The 15,849-nt window shown below is 39.2% G+C and overlaps 1 protein-coding gene and 1 long non-coding RNA gene across 4 annotated transcripts; both read left to right on the top strand.

Moving 5' to 3' along the window:
- Window positions 1-393: 393 nt before the first annotated feature.
- On the top strand, window positions 394-900 carry LOC126629009 (uncharacterized). Its single transcript, XM_050298906.1, has 2 exons — window positions 394-712; window positions 776-900. Exons 1-2 carry the CDS (start codon window positions 394-396, stop codon window positions 898-900), a joined length of 444 nt encoding a protein of 147 aa, XP_050154863.1.
- A 4,095-nt stretch (window positions 901-4,995) lies between these two features.
- LOC126601768 (uncharacterized) lies at window positions 4,996-13,008 on the top strand. 3 transcript variants are annotated; one of them, XR_007615833.1, is made up of 7 exons: window positions 4,997-5,497; window positions 5,674-5,811; window positions 6,431-6,488; window positions 7,375-10,563; window positions 10,950-11,963; window positions 12,140-12,277; window positions 12,851-12,994. It is a non-coding gene; the product is annotated as an uncharacterized LOC126601768 (long non-coding RNA). The 3 variants fall into 3 exon arrangements; XR_007615818.1 differs by having other exon boundaries at window positions 4,996-5,497; window positions 7,375-11,963; XR_007615822.1 differs by having other exon boundaries at window positions 7,375-11,963; window positions 12,884-13,008.
- Window positions 13,009-15,849: the final 2,841 nt, after the last annotated feature.

The raw sequence follows: 15,849 nt of genomic DNA, 5'->3' as shown, positions 1-15,849 counted from the left end.
TTGAGATTTTTGATGTGTGGGGCATTGATTTCATGGGACCTTTTCCATCTTCAAATGGTTTTCTTTACATTTTATTGGCTGTGGATTATGTTTCTAAATGGGTGGAAGCGAAAGCCACCGAAACTAATGACTCTAAAGTTGTTTCAGATTTTATTAAGACTCACATCTTTACAAGATTTGGAATACCTAGAGCCATCATCAGTGATGGAGGGAGTCATTTTTGCAATAGAACTTTTGAAGCATTGCTTAGAAAGTACAACGTCACACATAAGGTGTCTACACCTTATCATCCACAAATGAGTGGTCAAGTAGAAGTGTCAAATCGTGAGGTGAAGCAAATTTTGGAGAAAACTGTTAGTCCTAGTAGGAAAGATTGGAGCATGCGCTTGAACGATGCATTATGGGCTTACAGGACTGCCTATTGGAATGTCACCATTTCGATCAGTTTATGGGAAACCATGTCGTCTTCCAGTAGAATTGGAACACAAAGCTTATTGGGCGATCAAAGCTTACAATATGGACATGAGTGTTGCTGGGAAGCAAAGAAAGCTGCAATTGAATGAGCTCGATGAAATCCGGAATGATGCGTACGAGTCAAGTCGAATATACAAGGAGAAATCAAAGGCATTTCATGATAAGATGATCTTAAGGAAGAACTTTGTCATTGGACAGAAAGTTCTTCTATTTAATTCTCGCCTTCGATTATTTCCAGGTAAGCTTCGTTCTCGATGGGTTGGTCCATTTGTTGTAACTAATATTTTTCCTCATGGTGCAGTGGAAATCCGAAGTACGAAGACCGAAAACGTGTTCAAAGTGAATGGGCATAGACTCAAGCCATATCCTTTTGCCGAGCATGATGTGGAGGTTGTATTCCTTCAAGAACCAGAGCCCCTTGCATGATCACTCTTGGATTCGTCCGGCTAAAGACGTTAAATCAAGCGCTTCTTGGGAGGCAACCCAAGAATTCAACGAAGGGAGACTTTGGAATCGCTAACCAAATCAGATTTGAATTCTTACACCCTTATCTTTACTGCTTTCATTTTGTTTTGTTTAGTTAGTTGTGTTATTTGGTTGATTTCTGTGAGTTTGTGTTATTTAGTTTAAGTGTGGGGGAAGGTTAACCAAAGTCTTTTTACATTAATTTACATTTAAAACAAAAAAAAAAAAAAAAAAAAAAACATAAAAGTAAAAATATTTTACAATGATGTGTAAACTAATAGCATTCATTGGTCAGGTGGTGCTTCAGTACACGGCGGTGCTTCAGCAGTCGGCGGGGCCACAGAAGGAGGAGGCAACAGAGGTTGATCAGTTGGAGCTTCACTACGCGATGCCGCTCCAGAAGACGAAGGCAGATGCTGTTGGAACAAACCCACAAACCTCCGATGATCAAGTAAAATTTGACCATCAGTGTCCTGCATCTGGTCAATTTTCCTCTTCATGTTGGTGGCATAGCTGTGTGCGAGCTTGTGCAATTGTTTATTTTCATGCTTGAGTCCTCTAATCTCCTATTTGAGACTCTGTATTTCAGCCACCAACGATTCAACGTGACGGGTTCGAGCAAATAGGCGTTGGGCCATGTTGGACACAGAACCCGCACACTGCATGCTAAAAGCCAGAGACTCCTTCACAGCCAACTCATCAGATCGTCTAGAGAGCAATTTGTTATCTCTGGGGGTGACAAGGTTCCGGGCCACCACCGCAGCGGTCATGTCATTTTTCATCACCGAATCCCCAACGGTACGAGGACCTGTTAGGGATATGAAAGATGGGCGCCATATGTTGTCTGGTGAAGGCGGAGCTACCTCTTCACCACGGTTCAAGTCAAAACGACGATCGGAAGGGCCAGACATTTTCTGAAGGTGTTGAGAAAGAAGAGATCGGACAGATTAAGATTTTGGAAGTGCAAGAAGGGAGTGTTTACAAGGAGGGAGCTCAAGTGTGTTGTGAAAAAAATTAACGCCTCTATAAAAAGAAATCAGAGAGGCGCTCCTCAGAAATCAAAGAGGCGTCCTCTCGCAAATCGAAGAGTCGGGGCTCCTTTCTCAAACGCCTGATTCTTTTCTCAAAAGAGGAGTTTCCTTTTTCAAAAGCCGGATTCTTTTCTCAAAAGAGGCGTTTCATTTCTTAAAAGTTGGGCTTGCTCAGAAACCACGAACCGAACCCCGGATTTCAAAATATCAATTTGTCCAGACGTGTCGTCACTCGTCACATGCAACTTGCAGCTTTGCGGAAATTACGGGCAGCTTTGTCAGAAAAGCGCGTAATTTGTACTATTCATCCATCCACCCGCTGCCGACGATGAGTGAGAGAATAGTTCCGGTTGTGAAGAAAAGTCCTATAAGTATCTACCTTCGCCTTCCACAGCAAAGGCACACCCTCTCAGCACTTCTTCATCTCCGAGAATGCCTTTCCAACAAACCCTCTCGAGTCACTCAGTGTTCCTAATTCCTTGGGGTACCTCTGCAAACAACCCATCCAAAGCAAAAGTATTTCATATCATGAAGGTTGAAAGCAAGAGTATCTCATATCATGCTTTCTCCCTGTCCTTCTCCTTGTCTTTGTTTTATGACAAGGGGAAATAGAGCAATCAGCCAGCACTTGGTATCAATCTTCCGATCTGGAGCCAACTGCCTGGAACCCCTTCCTGATTGCTTACCTAGCCTTGCTCTCGAGTACTCATCTTCATCATCTTATGCTTCCGCTTTGTCTACCACATCTACTTGGGGAACAAGTAAGGGAAGTGAAAATGATACCTCGAAGCATGTGGAGACAAATTGCCAATTCATCCTCAGCTAGGGACAAGGAGAAAGAAAGCAAAAGGTGGGCACTTGGAAAGATTGAAGAAAGAATCAGACCAACACAGCTACCTTGTGCCAGCCCGCGGTGCAGAAGAAACAAGCAGAGAAGAATGCAGACTGCACAATCAAATCAACCCAGCAACTCTGTTATTCCGAGCTCAGGATTCCAAACCAGTTCGAGATTTGCCTACACAAATTGGTGTGTTCTTTCCTTTTCTTTATGTGTCTTTATTTCATTTTATATTTCTTTCCTTCCATTTTTATGTCTTATTGTTCAAAAATTCCTTTCACTATCATTGGGGACAATGCTATAATTAAGTTTGGGGGTGGAAATATATTTCGTTAGTTTATTTCTCTATAAAAAAAATAAAATTTTTTTTTGCATTTTTATTGTTGTTTGTAGCTACTTCTCAATTCAATGATGAGATTTGATTTTAATTTCCTTCTTACTTTCAAGAAAGTCTAAGTTCTTTTCGTTGTCTTTGTGTTAATTGTGATTTCTAGAAATCAACTTGAAAAATAAATGTGCCTAGTCTTGTCAATGTGAAACTTGAGCATGATTTAGCGTTTCATATGTGAATCATGTGAGATTATGTAAACCTTGTGAGTTTTTGAGCCTATACATGATTGAACCATTATGCATCAATCTCATTCCTTCTTGTGCGTATGATCTCACTGTACATGTATATCTAGAACTTGCTTTATACTACTCGATTCATTAATCAATTCATGTAATAACTTGGAAGTGATATAGGCCATTTTTGGATCGTTTGAGCCTTTCATGCCTACCTTATATGCTATGTTTATCCGTAGCAGCCCATTGAGCCTTTAACTAAGCCATTTCTTTGTTAGCCACATCTCTTTACCTTGCTCCAATATTGGAGTTGAGCCTATACACAAAAATCGATTCCTTATTGTTTTGAGAAAGTATTACATGGGTTGTGCTTTTGGGGGTTTCATTTATGTAGAAAGATTGATGGAGCATGTGTATTACAATGAAATGTGAATTTGATGGGTGATGTAGCTTTTGCAGATTTGTTTACTTTTATAAAAAAATAAAAAATAAAAAATAAAAAAAAACGAAATATATGAAAATTGGAGAGTGTTGATTTGTTGAAAATATGTCTGCAAAGTATAAATTTCCTTTTTGAAGTTAAATTTGGGGAGTAATAGATGCTCGAAGTTTATTATTTTGCTTTCAATTTGAGGTGGTGTGATATGGAGGTGTTGGAAAACTACTAAAGTGTACTTTCTCAAAATTTTTGATTTCCATATCCTTTCTTTCATTAGCCTATCACCTTTAGCCCCATTACAACCGTAATAAAGTCCTATTGATCCAAGGTATTACTTAAATATTGATAGCGAGTTAGGTGGACAAGCAAGCATATGGCGGCATGTACAATGAGATCACTTGAGTGAAACACATTAACCAAAACTTATGAGTGAATGAGTGTATGTCTTGTGAGAAGTTCACATGTTTGCATATGATGATTTAAAGGAGTTTGGAATTGCATTGACATGGCTAGCTCACACATGGCTTTTCAACGTTTTGGTTGAAGGAAATTTGGTTAACTATTGGATGATGTTTTGAGCTCTTGTTACTTAATTCTTGGTTGTTTGTTTCATGATTAACACTTATCTCTGAAATCGAAGTTGAGAAGTTAGCTACTAAGTTGTTGAATCTAGTCTTAGTTGAGTGGTTTTGTTTTGTGTTTTGTTTTGCTAGAGGACTAGCAAAAATGTAAGTTTGGGGGTATTTGATCACTCATAAATTTCATGCATTTATACCATCCATTTCTAAAGTCTTTGTGATGTTTTTGTGTTAAAATTGTGGCATTTTACCTTACCTTGTGTAATGTGTAGTTAAATTTGTTTTAGGATAAATTTCAAGCAAAAGTGAGGGAGACACTGAGCAACAGAAAATAAATGGAACGGAAAGGAAGACACTGAGCAGAAAACATAAATAAAATAAAAGAAAGACACGGGTTGAGTGGAAAACAAAAGAAGTGCGCAGAGAGATGGGAGACAGATAGAAAGAAAAGAATATAAACTGCAAAGAAATAAAGAAGAGGGAGTGGAGAGACAGTAGTGTGACAGCCCCCGTCCCTAATTTTAAGAATTTTTAAAGTTTTAATAAAGGATTTTACAAAAATGCCCTTTGAGGCACGCACATCATTCGAGGTTAATCGTTGTGTCGTGTCATCTAAGATTTGTTTTCTTGACATATCCTCGTAGTACTCGTCGTTACGGACGCGTGGGCGCAGACGGTTCGTGATTTGGAGTTATATCGAAGAAGTTATTAACGTTTGAAATTTGGAATTTTAAGGAATTATAATTTTAGTAAAATATAGAAATTCTTTTATGAAATTGGACGGCCCAGATTTATTGATGAATGAAATGGATGGCTGGGATGAGGGAAAGGTTTTTGGTGTGTGTATGTGTATGAGAAGAAGAAACAGAAAACAGAAAAGAAGAAGAGACTGGGCAGAAATGCCCAATCGGAGAAGAAGAAGATGAGAGTGAAACAGAAGAAGGGAGAAGAAGAAGCTGACCAATCAGGGGAAGGAAAGGAGGGAAAGGAGGGAGAGTGGTGCACGGGGGAACAGGAGGAATGGGTCACCCTTGACCCGCGCGACCTAAGCTTCCAAATCGGCGGGTTTTCGCCGTTTTCGTCCAATTTTCCGACGAATTGAGTCAAGGTACCACTCCTAATCATCATCTAGGTCTTCCCTCTTCACGTTTCACCCCAAGAATCATTGAATTTCGTTGTGATTTCGCGAAGAACACCCCTACGGGTGCCGCGACCCTTTTGTTTAAATTCTCCAAATTTTGAAATGTTTTCTTTCAATTACTAACACCTTTAGCATTCCTTTAGGACCTAGAACAAAGCCCAAGAGGTAATTGAGGCGTTGGAACAAGTTTGAAGGTCGAATTGGAAACACCCAAATTCTAGGGTTCTTCACGGTTTTGGTGAAATTGAAGCACTTCCAGGCCAAATTGGCCTTGGTCTCAGGTATGAAAGTTGTTCTACTCATTGAGATCTTCAAATCTGCAAATTTTGGTAATTTTTGGAAATAGTTGAATTTTCCGGCGAGCCGGGGGCGGCCAACCGCCACCCGCGGCGGCCCGCGCGGCGGCGCGTGGCCAATGGCCCGCCAATGTCATTATTAGCTTGTGATTAAGGTTCTAGGTTCTGTTTTGATAATTGATGGACGTAAATTGAATAATTGAACCTAAGTTGGTTACGATTCGTGGTTAGGTGAAAATGTGAATTGACGATCCGACCGTTGGATCGTCATCAAACTTTGATACGTTGTAATACGTAATATTTGAGGATTATAGGAACTTACGGATTGGGAATCCGATTTACGGATCTTCCGGAATTGAAGTTGTAAGTTCATAAAATAGAATGTTAACCGTCACTTAGTTTTGGAAATTGACGGAGATCCGACCGTTGGATGGTAATGAAATTTTAGGATGTTGTCCTAGAGGTATATTGTGGACCTCTGGAAGTTACGGATTTGAAATCTGAATTGCAGATCATCCGGATCGAACTACGTAGTGACGTGTCTTATATAAGTTATGTATTCTATCGGCAGAATTTCTGAGGTTGGATTTGATTGTTGTTCTAGGCGCTAATCGTCATGACGCCTTGATGTACGGTGCTAGGGAGTTGTGGGCGAACTCCAGGTGAGTGGGCAGTTTTGTTTTTGTATTACCGTTATACTATTGATTTTTCCCAGAAAATGAATTTATATGAAGATATGCTTTAAAAATGCCATGCATAGAATTATTTGAAAATGTGAATTGTTATATGAATTACATGATTGATATATGATGCATACATGTTGCATGGTGCTGTGGAGGCACAGGTACGTCAGGTGAGTTCATTATTCATTTAATTGATTGATGTTTCGATGTTTGAGCTCATAATATGCACCCTAGGTGTTAGTGCTTATATTATTCACCACACCGCACGCTCGCCTTGGATCCAAGTAGGTGGATGTCGTACAGACCATGTGAGGGTTCCGACATGCCAGTCGTACAGACTATTAGAGGGGTTCCGACTGGTGGGTGACCTTAGATATGCGCGCTGATGATATGATGAGAGAAGCACTAGAGCGTATTTTACACCTTTCATCGTATAGACTACCTTACGTAGTTCCAAGTGATGTGCAGAGTAGGGCCGTATAGGTCATTGTGGTGACTCCGGCTTAGTGAGATATTGAGCTATTGAATTAATCGTATAGGACCAACTGCAGGGTCTCCGATTGATTCCTTATTTCACCTGATTTATATTTTGATTTATGGCATGGCATATTTTTCTTGAAAAATGTTAAAGATTTGGGATTCAAGCTTTGAGATTTCATATGGTTATATATATATATATATATATTTCTGAAAAGTGTTAAAGGTTTGAGATTTGAGATTTTTTCTTATATATATGTTTATATATATGCTATTTTCTGGGAAAGTATACAGGTTTTACGGTGAGGGGTTAGAAATGTTTTAAATGAAAAGTTTTCGAAAAACTTTGTTTTACTGACCCACTCAATTTTGTTTTGCGCCCCTCCAGGTTCAAGTTAGCAGAGCTTTGGTGGCCACGAGGAATCCAACGGTGTTCTGACAGAATTCACAAAAGTAGGACTCACCCTCGGGTGTGTTATCTTAGTAATTGGAATTTTTTTTAAAGCTTCCGAACTGTGTAAATGGTTACGTCACTCTCACGTGACGGCCAGCACGCCCTCCTTCGGGACGGGGTGTGTCAGTTGGTATCAGAGCCTAGGTTGCAATTCTGGACATCTTGATAATTTCCTAGTGTCTTCTGTCAGAACTATACCGCCTCGTAGCGAGCCACGTAGTTCGGATGAGCCTAATTTCCCTGATATAGTAGTTTGGGGGGAAACTATTGTCATTGTGATTCAGTCTATTATCTAAAGGGACCTTTTGAGACTGGTTATAAGTTAAATTTGAATCCCTTTAGGGATATGAATGACCTAAGGGAGCAGATTGATGGCTTAATCAATTGGGAAAAGGCGTTTCAGATTATGCAAGGTTAAGGGAATTTTCCTCCCGATAGGTAGGTCGAGATGATTACCTAGTTTTTGAGTGATGAATCTGCATTTTGATGGAGATAGGAATGTTATCCGACGATATCGGAAGGACAACTGCTTGGAAGTTGTTTAAAGAATTGTTTAAGAAAAGTTCATTCCCCCGGCATATTGTGATGGTAGTAAACAAGAAATTGCAAATGTGAGACAAGGAAAATGACGACGGATGAATATTATAGAAAGTTTACAGACTTGCCTTGTTTCCATTCTGATGTTGTTAATTCGGTCGAGGTGTTATGTCGTTTTTGGCTGGATAATAAGAAGAAGTTGCGTTCTTTGGCCACCACTATCCATTGTACTTTTTACCAAGTGTTTACGAGATGTTGTTGGGCTTTGAAGACTTTGAGAATATGATCAGCGAGAGTAAAGAGGAATAAGAAAGGAATGAGAATCAGAATAAGACGATAAAGTTAAAGATTCGTCATATCAAGGACCTCGGAGGACTCAGAGCTTCAAAGGAAGTGAAATTAGAGCTAATTTTCCCAGCTTAGGTTTTACTGCCACTGGTCAGAGGCGAAGTGATAGATTTACTAGTGATCCCAGATTTCTGAGACAAGATGACTCTGGTAGAGGAAATGTATATTTGTGTCAAGCTAGATTGCTATGGGGAATCAGTTAATTTTTGTCGACCTGGATGACCAGAGGTTACTTTTGGGGGTAAGTAAAGTGGAGTGAGTTATGCCATTATTCCTGTTGAGAGAGCAAAGAAGATTGTTATCAAAAGGCTGCCAAGATATTGAGTTCATATGGTGCTAAATGATGTTGATCCTAATAGTATGGAAGATGTAAAGATGGTTAGACATTTTCTTGGTGTATTCCCAGATGCCTTACCTAGATTGCCGCCAGGCAGAGATGTGGGTTTTATTATTGAATTGTTTTTAGGTACAAATCCTATGTTAGAGATTGGTTCAGGTTGAGTTAAAAGTTCCATTCAACTTATTATATCACATTGGAAAAGCTCCGGTTTATTTGTGAGGAAGAAAATGGACATTAAGGCTAGGCATTGATATTAGGTAATTGAATCGGGTAACGATTGAGAGCTGTTATCCATTGTTGTGTATTGATGATTATTTGATCAGCTCTGAGGCGCCTGGGTACTTTCTGAGATTGACTTGAGGTCTGAATGATATTAGTTGAAGATTAACAGTGAGGATGTTCATAAGACTAAATCCAGGACTCGTTATGGTCATTTCAAGTTGGGAGGCCATACGGAGTGACGAATGCACCTGCTACTTTTATGAGTTTGCTGAAGGAAGTATTCCAGTGATATCTGGACCGGGTTGTTATTGTTTGCCATTGACGAGATTGATAAGATTAGAGCAGTGCATGCTAGATATTTAAAGTTGGTGTTGCAAAGATTGAGGGAACGTTGATGTATGCTAAGTTTAGCAAATGCTAATGTTGGATAAATTAATTATATCTACTTAAGGTATTCAAATGGATTCTTAAAAGAGTAGCAACGATTGAGAATTTGGAACAATTGTGAACTGTGACTGAGGTTCAGAGTTTTCTCGGATTAGCAGGATATTATCGATAGTTCGTCCAAGATTTTAATTATTGTTTCGCCCTTGGCGAGATTGATGAGAAAAGAGGTTAAGTTTGAGTGGGATAAAAAAAAAATTGTGAGTAGAGCTTCAGCAAGTAAAGTATTCCCTCACTCATGCATCTGTTTTCGCACTCCCAGACGATAGTGGTAATTATGTGGTCTATAGTAATACTTCTTTGAATGTACTTGGATGCGTGTTGATGCAACATGGTAGGATGATTGCCTATGCTTCATGGCCATTGGGATCTCATAAGATGAATTACCCTAATTATAATTTGGAATTAGCAGCTATCATCTTTGCTTTGAAGATTTGGAGACATTGTCTTTATGGGAAGAAAAGTGCATGATTGTTACAAATCAAAAGAGTACCCAATATCTGTTTATTCAGAGGTATCTTAATCTTAGGCAACAAAGGTGGAATGAGTTGCTTAGTGACTATGATTGTGTGACGAGGGTGGTCAAGCTAATGTTGTGGCTGATGCATTTAGTAGGAAGACCCCAGTGAGAATTAATGCTTGGTACGCTTGCTATGTTCATCTTCTTGTGGATTTGAAATCTACTGGAGTAAAGTTGAGTATCAAAAATCGAGAAGAAGCCTTACTTGCTAATTTCTAAGTTGGACCCATTTGGTAGATCGTACTCGATACTCGAGCGTTTGACGAAGAAATTCAAGAATTTATTTAAAGCAAGGAATAACGGGAAAAAAAAGGACCTTAGAGTTAGAGAATCAGATGGCAAGCCTATGCAAAAGAACAAAGTGTTTATGCCTAATGGTGTGGAATTAAAGAAAGCAATTTTGACGATGTACATTATTCCACTTCTACAATGCATCCCAAAAGTACTAAGATTTATCATACCATTCGTTCATGTACTATTGACGGGTATGAAAAGAGGAATGGCGAAGTATGTTAGTAGGCGTATCATCAGTCATCAGGTTAAAGCAGAAAGAAATAAGTCTTTTGGATTAATGTAGTCATTTCCCATTCCACGGCGGAAATGGGAGAATATTACTATGGATTTCGTGGACAAGCTTCCTCGTATACAAAATAGTTAGGTTGGAATTTGAATAATAATTGATCGACTGGTGACGTCAGCGTATGTTACTTCAGTATGAGAACACCAACTTTTCCAGACAAGCGCAACATTTATTTGTTTGTTTTATGGAAAAAGTGATTTGGGATCTGTTAAACTTCTTGGGTATGTTGGTCCTTTCAGTTTGTTCCCTTGAGTAACGCCATAAGGCCGTGGAAAGCTATGTCTTGTGTTTCGAAATTGTTAGAATTGGGGACGGATAGTATTCAAGGCCCTGAGTTAGTGGATGAGACTATTCAGAATATTCAAGTAATTAAGTCTAAGCTGGAAGTGGGCCAGGATCGGCTGAAGAGCTTAGCAGACAAACATGCCACTGACCGGATGTATATGTAGGTGATCGAATGATTTTGAAATTATCACCTTGGAAAAGTATGATTCGTTTTAAAAAGAAAAACAAGTAAGTCCTAGATACGTCAGACCATCTGTGATCATCGAACGAGTCAGTGAAGTTACGTACAGGCTGAGTTGCCTCCAGAGCCGATGAAAAGGCATGATATGTTTTATGTTTCGATACTTCGACATTAAACCTCATATCCTTCACGAGTGATACCTTCTCAACCTTTGGAAGTCAATAAGGATTTGACGTATGATGAGGAGCCAGTGCCTATCTTGTATTAGAAAGATGATGTACTGAGAAATAAGACTATGAGTTTGGTGAAAGTTTATGGAGGAATCTTTCAGTGGAAGAAGCTACTTAGAAGTCAAAGAATCGAATGAGAGAGATGTGTTTCGGGCTGTTTCATGGATATTGATGGATTGTAAAGATTGTGTAAATTTCGAGGACGAAATTTCTGTAAGGTGGGTAGATTGTGACAGCCCGTCCCTAATTTTAAGAATTTTTAAAGTTTTAATAAAGGATTTTACAAAAATGCCCTTTGAGGCACGCACATCATTCGAGGTTAATCGTTGTGTCGTGCCATCTAAGATTTGTTTTCTTGACATATCCTCGTAGTACTCGTCGTTACGGACGCGTGGGCGCAGACGGTTCGTGATTTGGAGTTATATCGAAGAAGTTATTAACGTTTGAAATTTGGAATTTTAAGGAATTATAATTTTAGTAAAATATAGAAATTCTTTTATGAAATTGGACGGCCCAGATTTATTGATGAATGAAATGGATGGCTGGGATGAGGGAAAGGTTTTTGGTGTGTGTATGTGTATGAGAAGAAGAAACAGAAAACAGAAAAGAAGAAGAGACTGGGCAGAAATGCCCAATCGGAGAAGAAGAAGATGAGAGTGAAACAGAAGAAGGGAGAAGAAGAAGTTGACCAATCAGGGGAAGGAAAGGAGGGAAAGGAGGGAGAGTGGTGCACGGGGGAACAGGAGGAATGGGTCACCCTTGACCCGCGCGACCCAAGCTTCCAAATCGGCGGGTTTTCGCCGTTTTCGTCCAATTTTCCGACGAATTGAGTCAAGGTACCACTCCTAATCATCATCTAGGTCTTCCCTCTTCACGTTTCACCCCAAGAATCATTGAATTTCGTTGTGATTTCGTGAAGAACACCCCTACCGGTGCCGCGACCCTTTTGTTTAAATTCTCCAAATTTTGAAATGTTTTCTTTCAATTACTAATACCTTTAGCATTCCTTTAGGACCTAGAACAAAGCCCAAGAGGTAATTGAGGCGTTGGAACAAGTTTGAAGGTCGAATTGGAAACACCCAAATTCTAGGGTTCTTCACGGTTTTGGTGAAATTGAAGCACTTCCAGGCCAAATTGGCCTTGGTCTCAGGTATGAAAGTTGTTCTACTCATTGAGATCTTCAAATCTGCAAATTTTGGTAATTTTTGGAAATAGTTGAATTTTCCGGCGAGCCGGGGGCGGCCAACCGCCACCCGCGGCGGCGCGTGGCCAATGGCCGCCAATGTCATTATTAGCTTGTGATTAAGGTTCTAGGTTCTGTTTTGATAATTGATGGACGTAAATTGAATAATTGAACCTAAGTTGGTTACGATTCGTGGTTAGGTGAAAATGTGAATTGACGATCCGACCGTTGGATCGTCATCAAACTTTGATACGTTGTAATACGTAATATTTGAGGATTATAGGAACTTACGGATTGGGAATCCGATTTACGGATCTTCCGGAATTGAAGTTGTAAGTTCATAAAATAGAATGTTAACCGTCACTTAGTTTTGGAAATTGACGGAGATCCGACCGTTGGATGGTAATGAAATTTTAGGATGTTGTCCTAGAGGTATATTGTGGACCTCTGGAAGTTACGGATTTGAAATCTGAATTGCAGATCATCCGGATCGAACTACGTAGTGACGTGTCTTATATAAGTTATGTATTCTATCGGCAGAATTTCTGAGGTTGGATTTGATTGTTGTTCTAGGCGCTAATCGTCATGACGCCTTGATGTACGGTGCTAGGGAGTTGTGGGCGAACTCCAGGTGAGTGGGCAGTTTTGTTTTTGTATTACCTTTATACTATTGATTTTTCCCAGAAAATGTATTTATATGAAGAAAATGAATTTATAAGCAGAAAACTGTGCGGAAGAAAAAGAAAAAAATATATAAGAAGGAAGGCAAAGCAGAGGTTAGGCAGATACACGGGATAAGGGAATAGTGGACTAATGGGGAGATAGACACAAGGACTGAGAGCAGTATAGATGGGAAACAGCAAGAGGCATGTCAGAGGGGGAGAGCAGGTGGCTGGTCAGAGAGACGCAGCAGGGTGACGAAGAGAAGGCGCGGGGAGAGAGGAGAGCGCAGAGAGCAGCACGGATTGCAGAGAGAGAGGGGGAGGATTGCGCAGAGCAGAAGCAAGAAACACGGCAGAAAGCAGGGAGAAGAAGCTTCACTCTATTTTTATTGGTTTTATCTCCTTAAACTCATGTTTAACTTTTGGTTTAATTTGAGAAAGATGTGTAACTAATTTTTAGTAGTTAGGGGCTGTTTTGAAGCCCCGAATATGATCGTAAATTTGTTGTGATATTTTGTTTGAATGACTTTTATGAAAGGATGAAAATTGTTTCACTACCTATGTCATTGATAAATTCTTTATGTGTTTCTATGGATGCATACATAGTGAGCATATCTAGGATTTTAATGCTATAAATATATGTTTGCCTGCCCTTGTTGAATGAGGACCTACATATGTTCTAGAGTAGCACTTGTTAATTGTGGTTAACATGTGAAACGATTTCTAGGATAAGTAAGACAACACCAGTACTTACGATGCCTTGTGATGACTCAAACTCTTTTTATTCTTAATGATTTCTACTTGTTAAATCTATGAACACGCCATTCTAGATTGCATGCTAGGGACTAAGTTAAGTTGAAAACACCATTCTCTTAACATACTACGTAAGAAAGAGTAATAGGTTGTGTTCTAACATTGAGCCAACTTGAGCATCTTCATCCGGAAATAAAAGGAATTTGAATGAAACATAACATACTTGCATGATTATTTGGTGGTGGAAAGCATGTCCCCTAACTCATTTTCTTAATTTGTGAATTAAAATCTATTGGTATTATTTAAAATTGGTTTCTGTACTGTTTTTGTACGATTTAATTTAAATAGAAAATCAACTCCAAAAATCCCAAAAATTTGTGTGAGCATAGCTTGGTGTGTCTAGTTTATGTGTATAAAATTTCGTTTCATTTGGATAAGTATAAGTTAGTCTAATAATTATTGTTTGGTGGCTGGTCAGTGGAGACAGCCATCCGTTTTTGTGACATTTTAAGTATTTGGATAAAACAATCTTTTGCGGGAAAGACCCTTATTTTCATATGCTACAATTGACAAATCTTAGTGTTAATAAGGAAAATTAATAGGATTATTGTGTGCTACTTTGTGGTGCGTTATAATTACTACCAGCCACCTATGAGGGAAATTGAGGTCACTATCGATTTACTCTCAGCTACAAATCCTATTTCCTTGGCACCTTATCGAATGACACCAGTGGAGTTGAGAGAATTGAAAATCCAACTCCAGGAATTGGTAGACAAAGGTTACATCCAGCCAAGTACATCCTCGTGGGGAGCTCCTGTTCTTTTTGCTAGAAGGAAGGATGGATCGATAAGACTTTGTATTGATTATAGGCAACTGAATTAGGTGACAGTAAAGAATTGTTACTCTCTGCCTCGTATTGATGATTTGTTTGATCAATTGAAAGGTGCTAAGGTATTTTCCAAAATTGATCTTCGATCGGGTTACCATCAATTGAGGATTCAAGAGGATGATGTCTCGAAAACTGCTTTCCGTACCAGGTATGGGCATTATGAATTTCATGTCATGCCTTTCGGATTGACAAATGCACCTGCATCATTCATGGATTTGATGAATAGAGTCTTAGGCCGTATCTGGATCGGTTTGTGATTGTGTTCATTGATAACATTCTAATTTATCCTAGAAGTGTTAATGAGCACAAGAAGCATTTGAGATTAGTGCTGGAACGATTGAGGGATAACCAGCTTTATGCCAAGTTCAGTAAGTGCCAGTTTTGGTTAACTCAGGTTGGTTTTCTTAGACACATAGTTTTTGCTGAAGGAATTAGTGTGGATCCCCAGAAGGTGTCAGTAGTGTCTAACTGGGAACAATAGAAGAATGTCACTGAAGTGATAAGTTTCTTGGGTTTGGCAGGGTATTATCGAAGATTCATTCAGAATTTTTCTGCAATTGCTCTACCTCTTACTAAATTGACTCGTAAAGGTGTCAAGTTTGTGTGGGATGAAAATTGTGAACAAAGTTTTCAGGAGCTTAAATGACGTCTCACTCAGGCCCCCGTTCTCACTCTTCCAAATGACAGTGGTGAATTTGAGGTGTTTACTGATGCTTCTCTATCAGGTTGTGGGTGTGCATGATGCAGCATGGAAAGGTTATTGCCTACGCTTCTAGACAACTCAAAACCCATGAAAGAAATTATCCCACTCCTGATTTGGAGTTAGGAGTAGTGATTTTCGCTTTGAAGATTTGCAGGCACTAATTATATGGAGAGAAATGTCGTATTTTTACAGATCATAAGAGTCTTAAGTATGTGTTCACCAAGAAGGAGCTGAATTTGAGACAGAGACGGTGGATGGAGCTTATCAGTGATTATGACTGTTCGATCGAGTACCATTCTGGGCATGCTAATGTTGTGGCTGATGCTCTTAGGTCTGGTTTGGTACTGAGGTGATTCTGAAAAAAACTGGTATAAAAAACAACTGGGAGCTGTTTTTTGTGTTTGGTAAACATTCAGCTTCAGCTTTTTTTCACAGTTTTTGGTGAACAAAGCCAAAAACAAGAAGTTGCAAAACCCAGTTTTGAAAAACCGGTTTTTTTTTTCACCTCTGTTTTACATAAAAGTTTACCAAA

The sequence above is a fragment of the Malus sylvestris genome, chromosome 1, assembly GCF_916048215.2.
Source record: "Malus sylvestris chromosome 1, drMalSylv7.2, whole genome shotgun sequence".
Taxonomy (NCBI): Eukaryota; Viridiplantae; Streptophyta; class Magnoliopsida; order Rosales; family Rosaceae; genus Malus; species Malus sylvestris.
This window is presented reverse-complemented; position numbering and strand designations above follow the sequence as displayed.